The sequence below is a fragment of the Lissotriton vulgaris genome, unplaced genomic scaffold, assembly GCF_964263255.1.
Source record: "Lissotriton vulgaris unplaced genomic scaffold, aLisVul1.2 SCAFFOLD_668, whole genome shotgun sequence".
NCBI lineage: Eukaryota > Metazoa > Chordata > Amphibia > Caudata > Salamandridae > Lissotriton > Lissotriton vulgaris.
The window spans coordinates 431351-448435 of NW_028247623.1; the positions used below are offsets into that span (position 1 = coordinate 431351).

Genomic DNA, 17085 nt, shown 5'->3' on the forward strand with positions numbered 1-17085 from the left:
CCCCACATTTCTCCGGTTGCCAACATTTCTCTGGTTGCCAATTTCTTTGTGGCAGTCTTTTAAAAAATGAATGCATAAGTTGAGGCTCAGATTTTGCATCTGGGTTATGTCCATTTTTTGGCCCACTACAGACGCAAAATCTCATTTGTTGTATATATTGTTATTTGGGCTCCGGTTATATGTAATTATTTTTTTCAACATTACCGTCTATTTATCCATATTTCGTTTTTGATCATTTTATCTGTATTATCCACATTTTATTTTCTTGCGAGCAAAAAAGACTCTGCAGCTAGTATTTTTTCACATTTATTTAAATAGGCAATGCACACTTGGTTGTTATAGGTTTAGATAGATTTATGTAGATGGGAGGATGGGTTACTGTTTTTAACAGGGATCCTTTTATCACTTGCAGTTAATAAACTGCAATCCTTTTATTATAGCACAGTTTGCTATGAAGGACCTTGTGACCCTCACTGTCTAATGTAACACATCCTACACATTTATTCACCCACATGATTTATTGTCAATGTATAATGTGTATAATGTGTGATGTAAAGCACTCTGACACCCTGCCTTGAGATGACTAGCGCTATAAAACAAATAAAACAAAATAGTGGTATTTAAATTGTTATTCGTGTAAATACTCCGCTCTAGCACGTTTCAAACTACTTCCTTGAACCCGATGTCACAGTCCTAACACCTGTGTATGGTACCCTTTTGGAACTTGCACACGTCACTTTTGTTTTATAACACACTGTTCGCTACCTCACACATTTTGTTTGTTTTAGATACTTGCACAAGTGCCTCCATTGCCTACGTAACGTTTGTTCTTGTGATGGAGTGTCTGCCTTTTATTGCAGTATTATTCTTCGGCTTGTTTTTTGTACATCTTTGTAACCTGCACCCATTCACTTTTTTTCTCATGTAATGCACCGACTGCTACCTCATGTATTTTGGTTGCTCACTAGTGTCACTTTTGATCCATGTAACTTATTGTAAGCATTTGTATTTTGTTCCTGTATTTCATTATTGGTCCTTATGTGAAGCGCTCTGACACCTTCGGGTAAAGTCCGCGCTATATAAAATTTGCATAAATAAATAAATAAACAGTTGGAAAAGACAGACACTTTCACTTTCACCCCCGCTCAGGGCTGGGCTTCTGCTGCTAAACCACTGGCAGCTGGACGGGGCGCGGTGCTGCAGGGGATGGGTGATTGGTGCTGCAGCCCCGGCCCCGCCTCTCTCAGAGCTGCTCGACCAATGGTGGCTAACGTAGGTGGTGGCGCCCACCCTGACTCCTCCTCCTCCTCTGAGTTTGAGATTCTGAGAGGCGCGTGTTCGTGAACTTCGCAGAGCGAAGCCGGGCCAGAGGCTTCGAGGCGCTGTGGAAGATGCAGTCGGGAGCTCAGGGGCACGCAGAGGGGGCCCCGGGGAGTGCCAGGACCAGGCCCCGGAGCTGCGGGGACCCCTCTGTCCCCGGCACGGGGGAGGATGGACTCTCCCGGGCTCTGCTCCAGGCTCCATCCTCTGGAGGTGCGGGGGCGCCTCGGAGGGGGCTCTTCCGCAGCCTCCAGGGGACGGGCGGGGCTGCTCCGTGTCAGGGCCCCCCGTGCAGTGGTAAGGACGTGGAGGTGACTGCGAGCCCCGAAGCAGAGCTGGGGTGCAGCCGGCTGCCGAGCACCCCAAAACAGACCCAGCAGCACCCCCGGGAGGAGCACGAGGTCGGCGTGAGAGGTGAGCACCCACCCCATGGAGTCAATTTTTAAGGGACCCCGGTGCAATCCGTGCCACCACGAGGATATAACAGTGGCGACGAGCACATGGCATACAGCTCTGACGTCACGCGGCGTCCCATTGGCAGAGGTACCTGCATTTGTTTAAACCTCACAAGAAAGCTATCTATTTTTGATTGGCGCATCTGCAGGTCAGTGTTTAATCAACAGCAGCCTGCACCTCGCATCTTATCACAGTACTATGATCACTTGACACAGCAAACACTCCCAGTTTTCCACTAAACTCGTTTCAGAACAAGAGTACCATTTGTGACGGGCCGTTGGCATTGTTTTTCAAATCACCAATGCTTCCTCTCTGCCCCAGGTCTAGCAGCAGGTGGGTGTTGGTAAAAAATGCACGTTCACCATCTTCTTCGAGGCGGCCATGAATGTGGCAAAGGAGGACCCCATTTAATACCCACCAAAGACAAGCATTTGCAATGCAACAGGTCTCCATACACGCAGACCTACCGGCCTCTGCGATCACAGGTCTACAGGCTTCCAAGCACCGAGATCTAAAATCCTCCCATCACACAGACGTACAGGCCTCCATACACACAGGCCTATCTGCCTTCATGCACACAGGTGTACAGTCCTCCATGCACAGAGATCTGTAAGCCTCAATGCACACAGATCCACAAGCCTCCATGCACACAGGTATACAGACCTCTCTGCACACAGGCCTTCATGTACACAGCCCTCCTTGGACACAGGGCTTCAGGCCTCCATGCACAGAGGCCTACAGGGCTTTAGGACTCCATGCACGCAGGCCTCCCTCCACACAAGCCTTCAGGCCTCCGTGCACACAGGTCTGCAGGTCTCCCTGCACAGAGGCATCCTTGCACACAGACAGACGTACAGTACCCCATGCACAGAAATGTATAAACCTCAATACACAGAGATCTATATGCCTCCATGCACACAGATATACAGACCTCCCTACACTTAGGCATTCAGGCCACCATGCCCACAGGTATACAGGCCTCCCTACACATGTCCTTCAGGCCTCCATGCACACATGCCTCCCTGGACACGGGGCTCCAGGCCTCCATGCACACAGGGCTGAAGAAGGGTGAAACCACGAAACCGGAGCTAGGATGCTTGTTTCAGGTCCAGAGAGGACATGGCTTGGCAGTTCGGGCTGGACTGTTCCCATGGGGCACAGGGTCAAGACTGATTTGCATATGGCCAGGTCTAAACTGGGGTGGCGGAGTGGGCTAAAGAATGATGGATTTAAACCAGATCTCTTGACTGGGGATGAACGTTTTGATTTGTTCTGCATTCGGTCCATCAATTGTGTGCCCCTGTGAACACGGGCCTACAGGCCTCCATGCATACAGGCCTCCAGGCAAGCACTCCAGGTTCCCTCCGAGAAGTGAGAGTAGGTTAATAAATACAAATAAAATAAATAAATAAGGTTTGGATGCAATGTGACATGGCACACAATAATAGCAGTGCCCAGTTCCATCCAGAACGAATCAATCCCACTTTACAAGTAGGCTACACTGGACCCTTGGAAGAAGGCTCACCAGAGAAAGCCAGAATGTCCTATCCACGTCTGGGATCAAGCCGCTAAATGTTTTTCTGGCGCTTACAATTTTTACCATAAGTGATAGTTTTAATATCGTCATCGGTATTTCACTGGACACTGAAGGCCAGAGGGGGCTCAGTTTTTTATGCCCTAGTAACCTCGAGCCTGAAAACCAGATGTATCAATGTGACGTCAGATTTATACACTGCACGCCCCCCCCCCCCCCCCCCCTCCCCTCCCGCAAGGAGCAGTGCACTGCACTGTTGTGCTCCCTAAAACTAAACACATACTCCTGAGAGAACAAATGGGGACTAACAGGTACACTGGCCTCCTAATAGGTCTAAATCTGGGACATAGATTCCCCACCCTGACGTGCCACAAATATATTTAATGTCTTTTTATGTTTGTCAATTATCAGCTTTAGAGGAAGCATGGAATATATGAAATAACGTTTTGAAATTGTATTTTTGCTTTCAAAAATACTGTTTTCAAGATTTAAAATAACTTGTACACTCACCCGCAGCCCTCGGATCAACTTCATCTGAGAAAATCCACTGTATTGTGTCAATTTTATGTAAATACTGCTTAATGTAATGTTAATCAGGTTTCCTTATTTTAAAAATGTGCTGTAATTTCTGTTTAAAAAACCCCCCAAAAAATGTCCTCAACACCAGAAGCCGTCTGCACTGCAAAACTCTATAAACCGCACTGTCAGACTATCTGCCCTGAAGTTGCTGCATTCGCCCATGTCCAATTACCAAACAGGACCTTCACCTTTGTTGGTTCCTTGGTGTAATCATTGGAACGAATAATCGATTCCCAATGAACTGCACCAAATTGAACAAGCATTTGCAATGCAATAGGTCTCGCATTAGGAAAGTTTGAGCTATTGGTCTTGTAAATGACAATTTTTTTATTTATGTGTTGGTTTTGAAAATAGGTAAATTAATAGGTTTGTCCTTTACAATGCCAATAGTTATAACTTTCGCAAATGGCACACCTATAACCTGGGGTTGCGCTGAGTGATGCTGTGGTGGTGCTGAGTGGTGCTGTGGTGGTGTTGAGTGATGCTGAGTGATGCTGTGGTGGTGCTGAGTGATGCTGCGGTGGTGCTGAGTGATGCTGCGGTGGTGCTGAGTGATGCTGCGGTGGTGCTGAGTGATGCTGCGGTGGTGCTGAGTGATGCTGCGGTGGTGCTGAGTGGTGGTGCTGAGTGGTGGTGCTGAGTGGTGCTGTGGTGGTGCTGAGTGATGCTGCGGTGGTGCTGAGTGATGCTGCGGTGGTGCTGAGTGATGCTGCGGTGGTGCTGAGTGGTGCTGCTGAGTGGTGCTGCTGAGTGGTGCTGCTGAGTGGTGCTGAGTGGTGCTGTGGTGGTGCTGAGTGGTGCTAAGTGATAATGTGGTGGTGCTGAGTGGTGGTGCTGTGGTGGTGCTGAGTGGTGGTGCTGAGTGGTGGTGCTGAGTGGTGGTGCTGAGTGGTGGTGCTGAGTGGTGGTGCTGAGTGGTGGTGCTGAGTGGTGGTGCTGAGTGGTGGTGCTGAGTGGTGGTGCTGAGTGGTGGTGCTGAGTGATAATGTAGTGGTGCTGGTTGCGCTGTGTTGAGTGATGCTGTGGTGGTGCTGAGTGATGCTGCGGTGGTGCTGAGTGATGCTGCGGTGGTGCTGAGTGATGCTGCGGTGGTGCTGAGTGATGCTGCGGTGGTGCTGAGTGATGCTGCGGTGGTGCTGAGTGGTGGTGCTGAGTGGTGGTGCTGAGTGATGCTGCGGTGGTGCTGAGTGATGCTGCGGTGGTGCTGAGTGATGCTGCGGTGGTGCTGAGTGGTGGTGCTGAGTGGTGGTGCTGAGTGGTGGTGCTGAGTGGTGGTGCTGAGTGGTGGTGCTGAGTGGTGGTGCTGAGTGGTGGTGCTGAGTGGTGGTGCTGAGTGGTGCTGCTGAGTGGTGCTGCTGAGTGGTGCTGCTGAGGTGCTGAGTGGTGCTGTGGTGGTGCTGAGTGGTGCTAAGTGATAATGTGGTGGTGCTGAGTGGTGGTGCTGAGTGGTGGTGCTGAGTGGTGGTGCTGAGTGGTGGTGCTGAGTGGTGCTGTGTGGTGCTGTGGTGGTGCTAAGTGATAATGTGGTGGTGCTGAGTGGTGGTGCTGAGTGGTGGTGCTGAGTGGTGGTGCTGAGTGGTGGTGCTGAGTGGTGGTGCTGTGGTGGTGCTGAGTGATAATGTAGTGGTGCTGTGGTGGTGCTGAGTGATAATGTGGTGGTGCTGAGTGATAATGTGGTGGTGCTGAGTGGTGCTGTGGTGGTGCTGAGTGATAATGTGGTGGTGCTGAGTGATAATGTGGTGGTGCTGAGTGATAATGTGGTGGTGCTGAGTGATAATGTGGTGGCGCTGAGTGATAGTGTGGTGGCGCTGAGTGATGATGTAGTGATGTAGAGGGCAGAAAGGCACAACAAGTGCAAATTTCTTTTAAAACCATCCCTATTTATACATTTTACCTGGCACCCTTGGCTGTGTGTGTGCGCGCAGTGCCGGTGTGTGCGCGCAGTGCCGGTTTGTTGTGTGCGCAGTGCCGGTGTGTGTATGAAGTGCCGGTGTGTGTGTGTGAAGTGCCTGTGTGTGTGAGCTGCATCTGTGTGTGTGAGCAGTGTCTGTGTCTGTGTGTGTGTGAACAGTGCCTGTGTGTGAACAGTGCTTGTGTGTGAACAGTGCCTGTGTGTGTGAGCAGCCTGTGTGTCTGAGAGCATTGTGTGTGTGTGACAGTAACTTGTGTGTGTGAGGGCAGTGTGTGTCAATGCAACTGGGCTCATGTTATCGACCTCAGAAGCATTAAAAGTGTGTGTCTTGGAACGTCTGAGGGCAGCTCGTGTTACAAGCTTGCTTTGAAGATGGTCATGCAGTGCTGGGAGTGGAGCAGATGGTCCTGTTGATGACCTGCAGAGCGCGTGTGAAGTGGGCGCGGATGAAGTGACTGGGGGGTGAGGGGTGTGCAGCCTGGTGTGCTGAAGCCTGGCAGCAGAGGCGGCGCGCGCCAGCAGAGGCGGCGCCTGCACACAAAGTGGCTAAGTGGCTAAGTGGCTGGTGGCAAATGGACGCACATCAAAGGAGCCACGAAAGTAGCATGCAAGCAGAGGGCTTTTTTATTTATTTCCACTCATCTGTACTAGTGTTCGTGCTCAAATGACCCCAGATTACACGTAAATTATACATGATGAAAGGCCAAGAAATGATGTTGGGTTACTCCCACAATATATGTACAGTTCATGAATGTGCAATTTGTTGTTTGCTGATAGCTGGATTAATAAAGCTAGCTCAGAGGGTTAAAGCGCTGACGACCGATCTACCTGTGATATGCAGTTAACACGCTGGAGACCCTTAGGGCCGACGCAGCCTCTCATGTTTCTGCGGTCGATAAAATGAGCAGCTGGGTTTATGTGCACATATAAAATAAATTAGTCTCTATTTTCTTAGTATTATTACAGTTAAAGTGTAGGCTGTTTTTCTGCATTTAGTTCAATATACACTGCTATAACCAGTGTCGCACGTTTAGTTATAATGTTTCTGATTGTCAGTTAGTTTTCGGGTGGATTAACTTTCTTCTTTAATCCTTCAGTGTTGTCTTGTATTGTTTTATACGCATGTCAATGTTTGTTGGTGAGTTTAGTACACAAATTCGGTATGTCTGCATTTGCTACAGTTTTGGGTCTTTCGTGTTTTTTAGAAACGGATGGAAGGCTTCTTGTGGTGATTGTGAGTTAAACAATTGCCCGTGCGACTGTTCCTTGTGCGTTGTTTCAGAGTCGTAAGAAAGGTAATTTAAAGGGAAAAAAGAAGGAAGAAAAAGAATTACGCATTGAGAGAAGGAAACTGTGGAGTACAGGGAAAGAAGAAGTAAGCCCTGAAGTGAGAGAAGGACTGTCATAGGGAGGATGAGGAAGACGAGGCAGACTGAGGCAGCTGGAGAATAATGGAAGGTGAGAGAGTGATGCGTGGGCAGAGAGAAGGCAGGCGCTGGAGAGGGAGGGGGTGGGATGCCTGCGAAAGGGACGACACACAGAGCGAATAGAGGTTACAATGAGGATCAGAGAGAAGAAAGGTAATTTAAAGGGAAATATTAAAATAAAGAAAAATAATGAAGAAAACAGAGCACTAATTAAAAAGTGAGAGATGGGCGAATGAAAGAAACCGCGAAAAGAAATGGAAAGGAAGGAAGCAGTAAGTCGGCCGGCTGGGAAATGCTCTCGGCATTGCGATTTGCAGAAATAGAAGACAGACGCATTTTGTTGACAGTGGTGGGTGCGAAAGCGTCTACCTGGTCAAGTTCAATGAACTTTAATTATATTTTGAGAGAGCAGATCACCCCCAGGGAGAGGCTGAAGTTACCTTTGGCGAAGGATGGCCGCGCACGGAAGGAGTCTGCCTCAGAATGTGAGCAACTGGGAACTTGTATGGGCAAAGGGCAATAAAGACTAGAATCACATTATGGTGCTCTCATTAGGGGGCTGCAAAATATGTCTCGGATGAGTCGCAGACCGATTAGCTGATACTGTCTAGTTGCTTTGATTTGGTGGTGTCTCTGCACATAAGACAGAGGGATCTGCGGCTTCTGGACATTGGGATGGGGTGGTAAGGCGTCGAGGGTAGCATTGTTGTGTGATTTTCATAAAAGGGCGCTAGAGGGTATCAACCACCACCCCGGGAAGACCTGTAATTGTGTGAGGTACGGGGTTTGGGGGTGAGTTACAGAGAGGGTAGAACGGGAGTTGCCTCCCCATAGGCGATTTCGAAGAGGGGAAATCTGCATGTCACTTAGCAGCTGATGCCATGTGCTTTCGTTTTTTTGATCCAGACGTAATATATATATTACTAATTCACTTTGCATAAAAAGGCTTCAAGTTTGATCTTTTTCATTTTAAGCAAGTTGGCTCTAAAACGCAGCTGACTCGGTGTACCCTGGGCATCTGCAGAGTGGCCCATGGAGACCCTAGCATCATCAAATTGCTCTAGAGAGTAAAGGCCATGCTAAGATTGCTGCCTTTCAAAACCCGTGTTTGAAATAGAAATAATGAAGTTCTGGCACTCATAATATCCGAGTACCGGGCTGTTTGCTCCGGAAAAGGTCTGCTCCCATTGGAAGCATCCTGCTGAGGAGTACAGTCACCCCTACCCTCCACCTTTAAAAAACAAGTTAAAAGGAGACTAAAGTGAAAGTACGGCCGGCAGGCCGTGAATAATTAGGGGGTGACAAATGCGCTGGGAGGGCTGCCTTTGATGTGGGAATGCGAGGCAGGCAGGCAGGCGGCTGGTGGCATTGTGCACGCGCTTCATGCACTGCAAGGAATCGCCAGCCAGTGGTGGTGTGGATAAAGACTGGATAAGCCCCTATAGAGCTTGCCAGCTGTGCTGCGCACAACAGGCGAGCCCTAAAAATCAGTCCATATATCTGGGGTAAGACTCCTCTCCATGCCCTGATCGAGCCGCCAAACTTTAACGGCCACTTTAACGCCGTCTTCTACTTTCGGGATTAAAGGGTCCCTCAATTTCATACATATTTCTCTTCAGCAATTCGAATAAAATAAAAGAGCAACCCTCTGTGTGACGCCTCAGCATCTTGCTGATTTTCTCATCTCCTTCGAGAACAACCATTGCATTCATATCAATCACTCCACCAAAGATACCTTTTAAAGCAAGTTCTATTCCTCCCCAGTAATTGCTCAACCTGGGGCACTCAAAGATATGGACATCCTCAGCTCCTAACCAACCACACCGTACACACTGGAGGGAGGATGGGGAGCAAACTTTGAGATTTTAAATGAGGTCCAGTACAAATGATTGATGGAAAAAAAATGGTTCCTCTTCAAGTTGGCTAGTTTGACAGTTGAATACAGGAGCCTCAGGGAGTTTCCCCCGACCATTTTGATGTCTCCCTCATGGAAGGTCCACTGCAGACTGAGTAATGAACTGCTAGCTTCTTTTCTTCAGCTACCAGAAACCTCTCATACCACTGTGTAACCTCCTTATTTTTAGGTCTTATGTCTTGGAGAGAGAGCTCCGGTTACCATTCTCCTCCAATTTCTTTTTTTGAGGCCGCAAACCAAGAGGACAATTTAAACTTGAATCTAGAGAGATCATTTCTCGTCTTGCTTTTAATACTTACCATGGATACACTCCCTCCGATGTGATCAGGTCAATCATATTGTAACACTCGCCCTCCTTAATGGTAGACTTGAACAGTCTTTTAAGCATACTGAGGTAATCCCAAACTAGAGCCAAGTCTGAGTAGTAACCAATGTCCCACCTCCTCCTAACCTTATACCATAGAAAAAAGCAAATCTTAATGCTTTTAGTCCAACCTTTTTTGGAAGAACCTAGGGGCCCCAAACATATACAGGAATCCCTCCACACTCCACTGTTTCACCATCTCCACCAAGATTATGCCCCAAGTACAGTCAGCTGTCTTTACCAGCAGCATCTGGATGTTTTTAAATTGGAAAGCTGTGCAATACCAGTAAAAATCGGGCAGGGCCAATCCACCTTTATTGACCCTACGTCGAAGTCTTTTTTCAGCCAATTTAGCACCACCATGGGCCTATATAAAGCTCACAACCTTCCCTTGAATTCTGTCAATGCCTAGTTTAGGAAACCCAAGAGGAATAGTGTTAAAAAGGTAAGTCAGTTTGGGAAGGATAACCATTTTTATTAGATTAACATGCCCAAAGAAATTCAACTGAAGGTTTTTCCATCTGGCTGATAGGCAGTCTATTTCTCTAGCCACCCTTTGCAGATTAAGCTGCGGGATTTTATCTATCTCGTCCACAATTGTGATTCCTAGATATTTAAAATTAGAGCTTACTTTCCCATCCCAGTCCAAAATATTTCAGCACATTACCTCAGTTTTAGAGGCGTTTACTGAGTAACAAAAGAGAGAGCCAAATTCCACTAATAGATGTTCCACCCTCGGGATGGATATGAAAGGATCAGCTGTACATATTAAAAGATCGTCCGCATAATTGCCAACTTTACTACTATAAGGCGAGGAACTGAAAGGGAGTACGGAGGCGTCCAGCCTTAACTGTTGAGCCAAAGGCTCTATATATCAAATAATAAAGGAGAGAGAGGACAACCTTTCCGTGTCCCTCTTAATATACTAAAGCTAGGTGCCATTACAAAAAATCCTAGCCGATGCCCCTTCATACGTTGCCTTAAGTGTATTTAGAAAATTAGGTGGGAATCCCATCACTCTAATAGCCTCCCAGAGAAACACCCAACACACTCGATCGAACCCCTTGGCAGCATCCAAGGCAACTACTGCCATGGGGGGCTGAGCGTTCAATAGCAAGGTCTATTGTGCCGAGTAGCTGTTAAGTCTGCTCTTGTATATGTCTTGATGGAGGGTCACATTCTACCATTTGATCACCAGAAAGGGCATTTTTATCGACCTTAGTAGGATGAAGGTCTGATGTGGGCCCTGCTTGACAAAATCAGAAAATATGCTAAAATGACCGATGCTCACCATATACTATCAGTAAATAGAAGCCTACAGATTCCATGAACCCAATATACATAGGCCTAAGCCAAAGGCCACCATCTTATGATATCAGTCTTTCATATTAACCACATGCGTGCAGGGGTTATTTTTGCGCTACGCGGCTTTTTTCCAAAAGCTGCGTTACATGACGAGCTGAGCTCGTCATCAGCACACGACCACCGTGGCTGATGACGAGCTGAGCTCGTCATCAGCATCGAAGGGGTTAAGCTCCACTAGGCCTGATGATTTCAAAAACATGCATTTCTGTTGCACTGAAAACAACGAGGTAAATTGGGCCATCACAGAGTACAGTAATTTTCCACAGCTTCAAGACCAACGCCCACACACACATACACAGACCCAGCCGTTACAAGTTAGCACATCTTGGACTCTTGCTGAAATATTGTTTTTGAAAGATAGCTTGCACGGAATAAAAGCCACAACATCTTGCAATAATAGCACCGCTCTCACATATATTTTTAGAGATATGTACGTGACAAGATGTTCTTTGTTTATGTTCTACGGTCGAGCATGGGCAACCAACCGTTGAGCCACCTGACCATTTCCGTGTTCTAAAGGACATTCGGTCAAGCCACCTGCGTCATCAGTAAGGGCGTCAGCACGGGAAACGTAGTTTACAACGCGGTCGTTACATTGCGATGCCATTACATCGTGGTTTTTAGAACACAAGTCGTTACAACTACTTGCGCTGGATGGCGCTCTAGGACAAGGAATAGTATAATTTACTATCCGACACCTTCCCTATTGGATGTAGACTGGAGTTGGAATAGTAAATTATACTACTCCTAAGTCCAGCGCCCTCCAACGCAAGTCGTTGTAGCGACTTGCGTTGTAAAAACCGCGATGTAATGGCATGCGATGTATTAGCATGCGTTGTAATGGCATACAACCGTCAGCACAGTGTCAGTTCTGCAATTTTCAGGTATATCAGATCTATCACTATAATTAGAAACCAGAACTCTTCTGCTGTGACCATCACATGCGTGGGTTCTCCGGCCGGCCGTTTATCTGACTTGTTGACATCAAAGCCTCTCTCAGGTGGTAACTCCCAAAGCTAGATACTATTTTTTGCCTTTTTAATCTGAGTACGCTTGATATTTTTCCATCCACACCCAATTCCTTGCATTTAAGGGCTCTTTAAATGATTAGATCTGGTATGGCTAGCCTCCCTAGTTAGGCACCTTCAGGCACAGGATTGATATAGACATGTATTCTGTACTTTCTGACTAACTTCAATTGTGCCTCTTTAAGGATCCCAGTCTTTTGCATTTTTGGGTCTCTTTAAAATGTTACACCTGCATTAGTAATTCTCTTCAGAAAAGCTTGTTTCCAGGCGCTATGTTTTCATAGAATGTATTCTGTGTCCTTTTAAGTCTCTAGCTGATTTAAACGTGATTTTTAAATAGATCCTCACTCCAGCTTGCCTTATAGTTCTCATCAGAAAGGCTTGCGTGTAGGCACTAGAATTTTATAACAAATGTACTTTGTATCTTTGGATCTCTAGCTGTTTTCAATTCGGCCTGTTTAGAAGATACTCATTCTAGCTTGCCTAATAGAATTTTGAGCATTTCCATCAAGCATTTATTCCGGATGGAGTGAAGTCCGATCATCTTAATGGTTTTTGCTTAACTACATGAAATGAAATGCTTTTTTATTGATATAAAATTGATCAGCAATGAGGGAGGACCAAGGGCAGCCCTGGAGACGTTCTCACCTTGAACAGCAGAAACTACAGTCTCTCCCATCACCCCTACCATCCATCAACTAACAGTGCTCGGGAAGAACCAAGTAGCAGTGCCTGGCTAACAAGGCTCAATAATTGCTACATCATCCTCACTACAGTCCTGGTTCTCCGCCCTCCAGCCGCAGGAATGCAGTCAATACACTTCCACTGTCTGGGGAGCTATCCTCACCCCATCGTGCGCCATTCCACAGCCAAGAGGCATTGAGCATGGATCCCACTTTGCATTGTAATAGATATTGTGAACTAACTTTTAAGGGTCACCATTCCAAGACACGGGCTCCAGCATTTGCAGAATCTCCTTTTCGATGTGTGCTTTATTTACCCAGTGTACTCTTTCACGGATCTGTGATCATGAGGTTACTGCTGCCTTTGAGCGCAACCTAAACCTCTCGATATTTCCCGAGTTCTACGCCGTGGCCTGAACGGAGAAGCTCCGCTTGCGTCCATGAAGGGGCAAGGAAAACATGGAAACACATGATAGAGACTGGAAATGAAGTATAGGACCGAAGCATGGACTCTCCTAGAGAGCATCACCCGGAAGCCATGAGCCACTGACGCAGGGGTTAGATTCAAGCTACCCATGCCCTGTTTTGAGTTCGCGTGGAGTGGCGGCCGTCTGTACGTGCCCACCCAGTAGCTTTGTGTGGGGAGCTGATGGGCCTTCAATAAGAAAACAAAGGGTTAAAATAAAGTAAATGTTCACAAATACGGGATTTTGGACCTAAATGTCTCCGATTAACATGGGTTAATGTAACAACATATTGACAGTAAATTGAGAAGGGTCTGTTTTGAGGGCAATTTGGAAGTTTGTAGACCCTTGATATCTTAAATGGACTGGCCTTCATGTGGGGTGATACGATAAACTAAGGAGTATATTGCGATACATTACATTAGATATAACTGAGTACTTTAAGTTAACGCATGTTTTTTTTGCTACCACAGTAAAGCAGAATGGACAAGAAAGTAGAGATCGCATCAAGGAATCTATTATTAGTAAGTATTGCATTAATCCAAATCGGAGGGTCTATTATTCGAAAGAGACGCCCGGCTGGGACTTCATTCAGGCTAGAGCTCTACTGTGTGGTTTCTCACTCATCTCCGAAGACACCAAAACCTTCTTAAGAGACTTTGGTTTCAGGACTAGCAGCAAAAGTGTAAGAATACTTAAGGTGGGAAAAGAAGATTCTTCAAGCCAACAGTTACTGCATTTCTAGAAGCACATGCTCATAGAAATAAAAGACAGACTGTTCAGAGGGATATATTAAAATGCAGAAGATGTATTAAAACCTAAGTATGGAGAAAGGTTCAAAAGGGGGATGTTCACTTGTAATTTCCTCCTCATGTATCTATACTGTTCTTATTGTGAAGCGCTGTGACACCTTCGGGTAAAGTCTGCGCTATATAAAATCGCATAAGTAAATAAATAAAATTGTAGACCTCCAGTTTCCTCTTCTACAATGTTGGCATGTATGCTGCATTGCCCCACAGACCACCACTGCAAAAAAAACTCTCTCTCTCTCTATATATATATATATATATATATATATATATATATATATATATATATATATATATATATATAATGATACAGGTGTCTTTTTCTGTTTCTCCATGCACAATCTCATGAAGAAGAGGCGTATTGCCTCGAAACGCGTCAGCTGCATGTATTGAAAAACTTGGGCGCAAGGCTGGCAGGCTGCAAAGAGGCTAACACTGATGGGACGATGTCGAGTGCCACACTTGAGCGCAAATGCGTTTGTTGGACAATTCAATTGCGGGGCTGCCCGAGCCTCGTGAAACAAGTGGAGCACCATTTCCTTATCTGGAAAGGCTACGGAGGACGATGTTTCTTTCCGGATTATGCACACCGATCCCGTGCATAAATTAGTCTGCCCGCACGAAGCCCCTTCCTACTAAAGGTATTTCACTGCTTTCAATCCCATGGAGAAGCGGAGCCTACTAAAGGATTTAACTATAAACTCACCTGTGGCAGACTACGATTACCAGCATGCCAAAGACGTGCAACTGGTAACCACGCCCACTAAAGGCAGGTCTAATAAAGGAAGCCATAATGATACAGGTGTCTTTTTCTGTTTCTCCATGCACAAGCTCATGAAGAAGAGGCGTATTGCCTCGAAACGCGTCAGCTGCATGTATTGAAAAACTTGGGCGCAAGGCTGGCAGGCTGCAAAGAGGCTAACACTGATGGGACGATGTCGAGTGCCACACTTGAGCGCAAGGGCGTTTGTTGGACAATATATATATATATATATATATATATATATATATATATATATATATATATATATATTCGGTATGTTGTCGTCCCAGCATCCAATAATACGGAAAGACGAGGCAAACCCAAGTTCTTGTGCGTGAAGATTTATTTCAAACCCTTCACCATTCTGCCATGACGCGTTTCGGCCTGTCGAGGCCTTGATCACATGACGTATATATCTTGTAAATCTCCTCATATAGCGTTCTTGGTTGTATTCTGAAGCGCTCTGACACACACCTCTGGGTAAAGTCTGCGCTATATAAAAATGCATGACATAAATTGAATAAATACATGTCTGCTCGGATTGGGGTTCAATACCTGCCCCCCTCTATGCTCCCTTGAACCCGACGCCACCGTTGGAGAGACGCTTTCACTTTCACGCCGAGCTCAGGTTTTTCTGCTGCAGGTGGGCGGGGCGCAGGTGGTGCCCTGGAGGGTGATTGGTGCTGCAGCCCTGGCCCCGCCCCTCTGAGCTGCTGGGCCAATGGTGGCTAACGTAGGTGGTTTCGCCCACCCTGACTCCTCCTTGGAGTTTGAGGCGAGTGTTTTGAACCTCGCAGTGCGAAGACTGTGCAGGTTCTTCGAGGCGCTGTGGAGGATGCCGGCGGGCGCACAGGGGTGTGCAGAGGGGACGCCGGGGAGTGCCAGGGCTGGCCCGGAGGAGGATGGACCCTCCTGGGCTCTGGTCCAGGCGGCTCCGTCCTCTGGGTGTGCGGGGGCGCCTCGGAGGGGGCTTTTCCGCAGCCTGCAGGGCATGGCTGCGGCTGCTCCGGAGCAGGGGTCCCCGGTCCCCTCCCGCGGGGCCCGTGATGAGGACGTGGAGGTGGCCGTGAGCCCCGAAGCAGAGCTGGGGTGCAGCTGGCTGCCGAGCACCCCAAAACAGACCCAGCAGCAAGAGGGGGCCGGTGTCAGAAGGCTCTGGAATCCACTGGAGTCGACGTTGGTCCCCATGCCCCACCACCTCAAGAGTCACCAGTAGAAAACTAGTGGTAACCCCTAAAACAGCAGGGAAAGGGCAAGTGGAAGAGAAAGAGAGAAAACAGTCGCAGGTTGGTGGGTTGTGCTTCTCCGGTATTGACTTCTAACTGGATACGCCAACCCCTGGAAAGAACAACTTAATGCATTCACAAGCTCTCTAACACATATTATATGTATTGACAGTTTTAATTATACGAAGTCTCTTTGTTAGACGGGACCTGGAGGGTCGGCCGAGGACAAGGGGAGAGGTCTCCGGGGAGAGCCGTCTCCAGCGATCGTACAGACAAGTAACTTCGCCCCCCCCCCCCACAGATGGACACCACACAAATATAAGGTTTAACGTTCTTTATAAGCAATCTTGAAGTACGGTAGAATGGTACAAGGAGGTCAGGATTCCGGGGTCCCCTCGATTCTAGTCTCTTGGATGGGGACTGGGGTAGCGGGACAGTCTTATTACCAATCTGGTAGATGCGATGAAAAAGATGGTTAGCTCACAATCCTCGAGCTCGGCGTTCTAGGAGGACGGGCCGCGGCAGCGCCAGCAGGTCTCGTGATGTTCGTAGGTAGCAACGGTCCGCGGCAGCGCCCGCAGGTCCCGACGAAGGTGGTAGTTACAACGGTCCGCGGCAGCGCCAGCAGGTCCCGACGAGGATGAAGATTTCAGAAGGCTGCGGCAGCGCCAGCAGGCAGGACGACAGTTCACAAGGCAGGGCTGCGGCAGCGCCAACAGTCCGTCAAGGATGAGTTCTTCACAGGGTCTCTCGACTCCAGGATACAACTGCCTTCCTGCTCTGGAGCTGCCCCAGTTATAGGGCTGGTGCCCTTTGATGTCCGGACCCTCGCACTTGGAGGTCGGGAGGTCCGGGATGAGGGAGTCCAGACACCCAGCAGGGGGGCGGAGCCAGCGCCCGGGGGAGCTGGGGGCGATCGACACCTGGCGGGGGAGAGCCATCGAAACTCCTCTCTCCCATTGACCTGCCAAGTGGTCCGCTCACCTCCCGGGTGGATGGTGGTGCCGGGCTGTCGGGGCCTGACCAGGCCCAGGGTTAGGGTCGAGTTGAGGCCACGCGGCCTCGTGGTGCATGGTCCAAGATGGCGGCTGGGCCCGGGCGATGGTGTCGGTGGAGGCCCAGGCCGGTGTTACGGAGATGTTCGGGCCAGGTGTCCCGTGTGGGACGGGTTACTTCTGGGGGTGGCTTCTGGAGTGCCGGTGTCCGGGTCCTGTCATGCGGGGAGGGAGCGAGCTGCCTT

The 17085-nt window shown here is 48.1% G+C and overlaps 1 protein-coding gene across 1 annotated transcript in view; it reads left to right on the plus strand.

The window, feature by feature from the left end:
- The first annotated feature begins 1329 nt into the window (after positions 1-1329).
- LOC147665125 (uncharacterized) overlaps positions 1330-17085 on the plus strand; it is a 180832-nt gene continuing 165076 nt past the window's right edge. Inside the window, exon 1 of the mRNA XM_086949756.1 lies at positions 1330-1734. Coding sequence (XP_086805882.1) covers positions 1392-1734 — 343 coding nt within the window. The 5' untranslated portion in view covers positions 1330-1391. The remainder of the gene's footprint in view (positions 1735-17085) is intronic.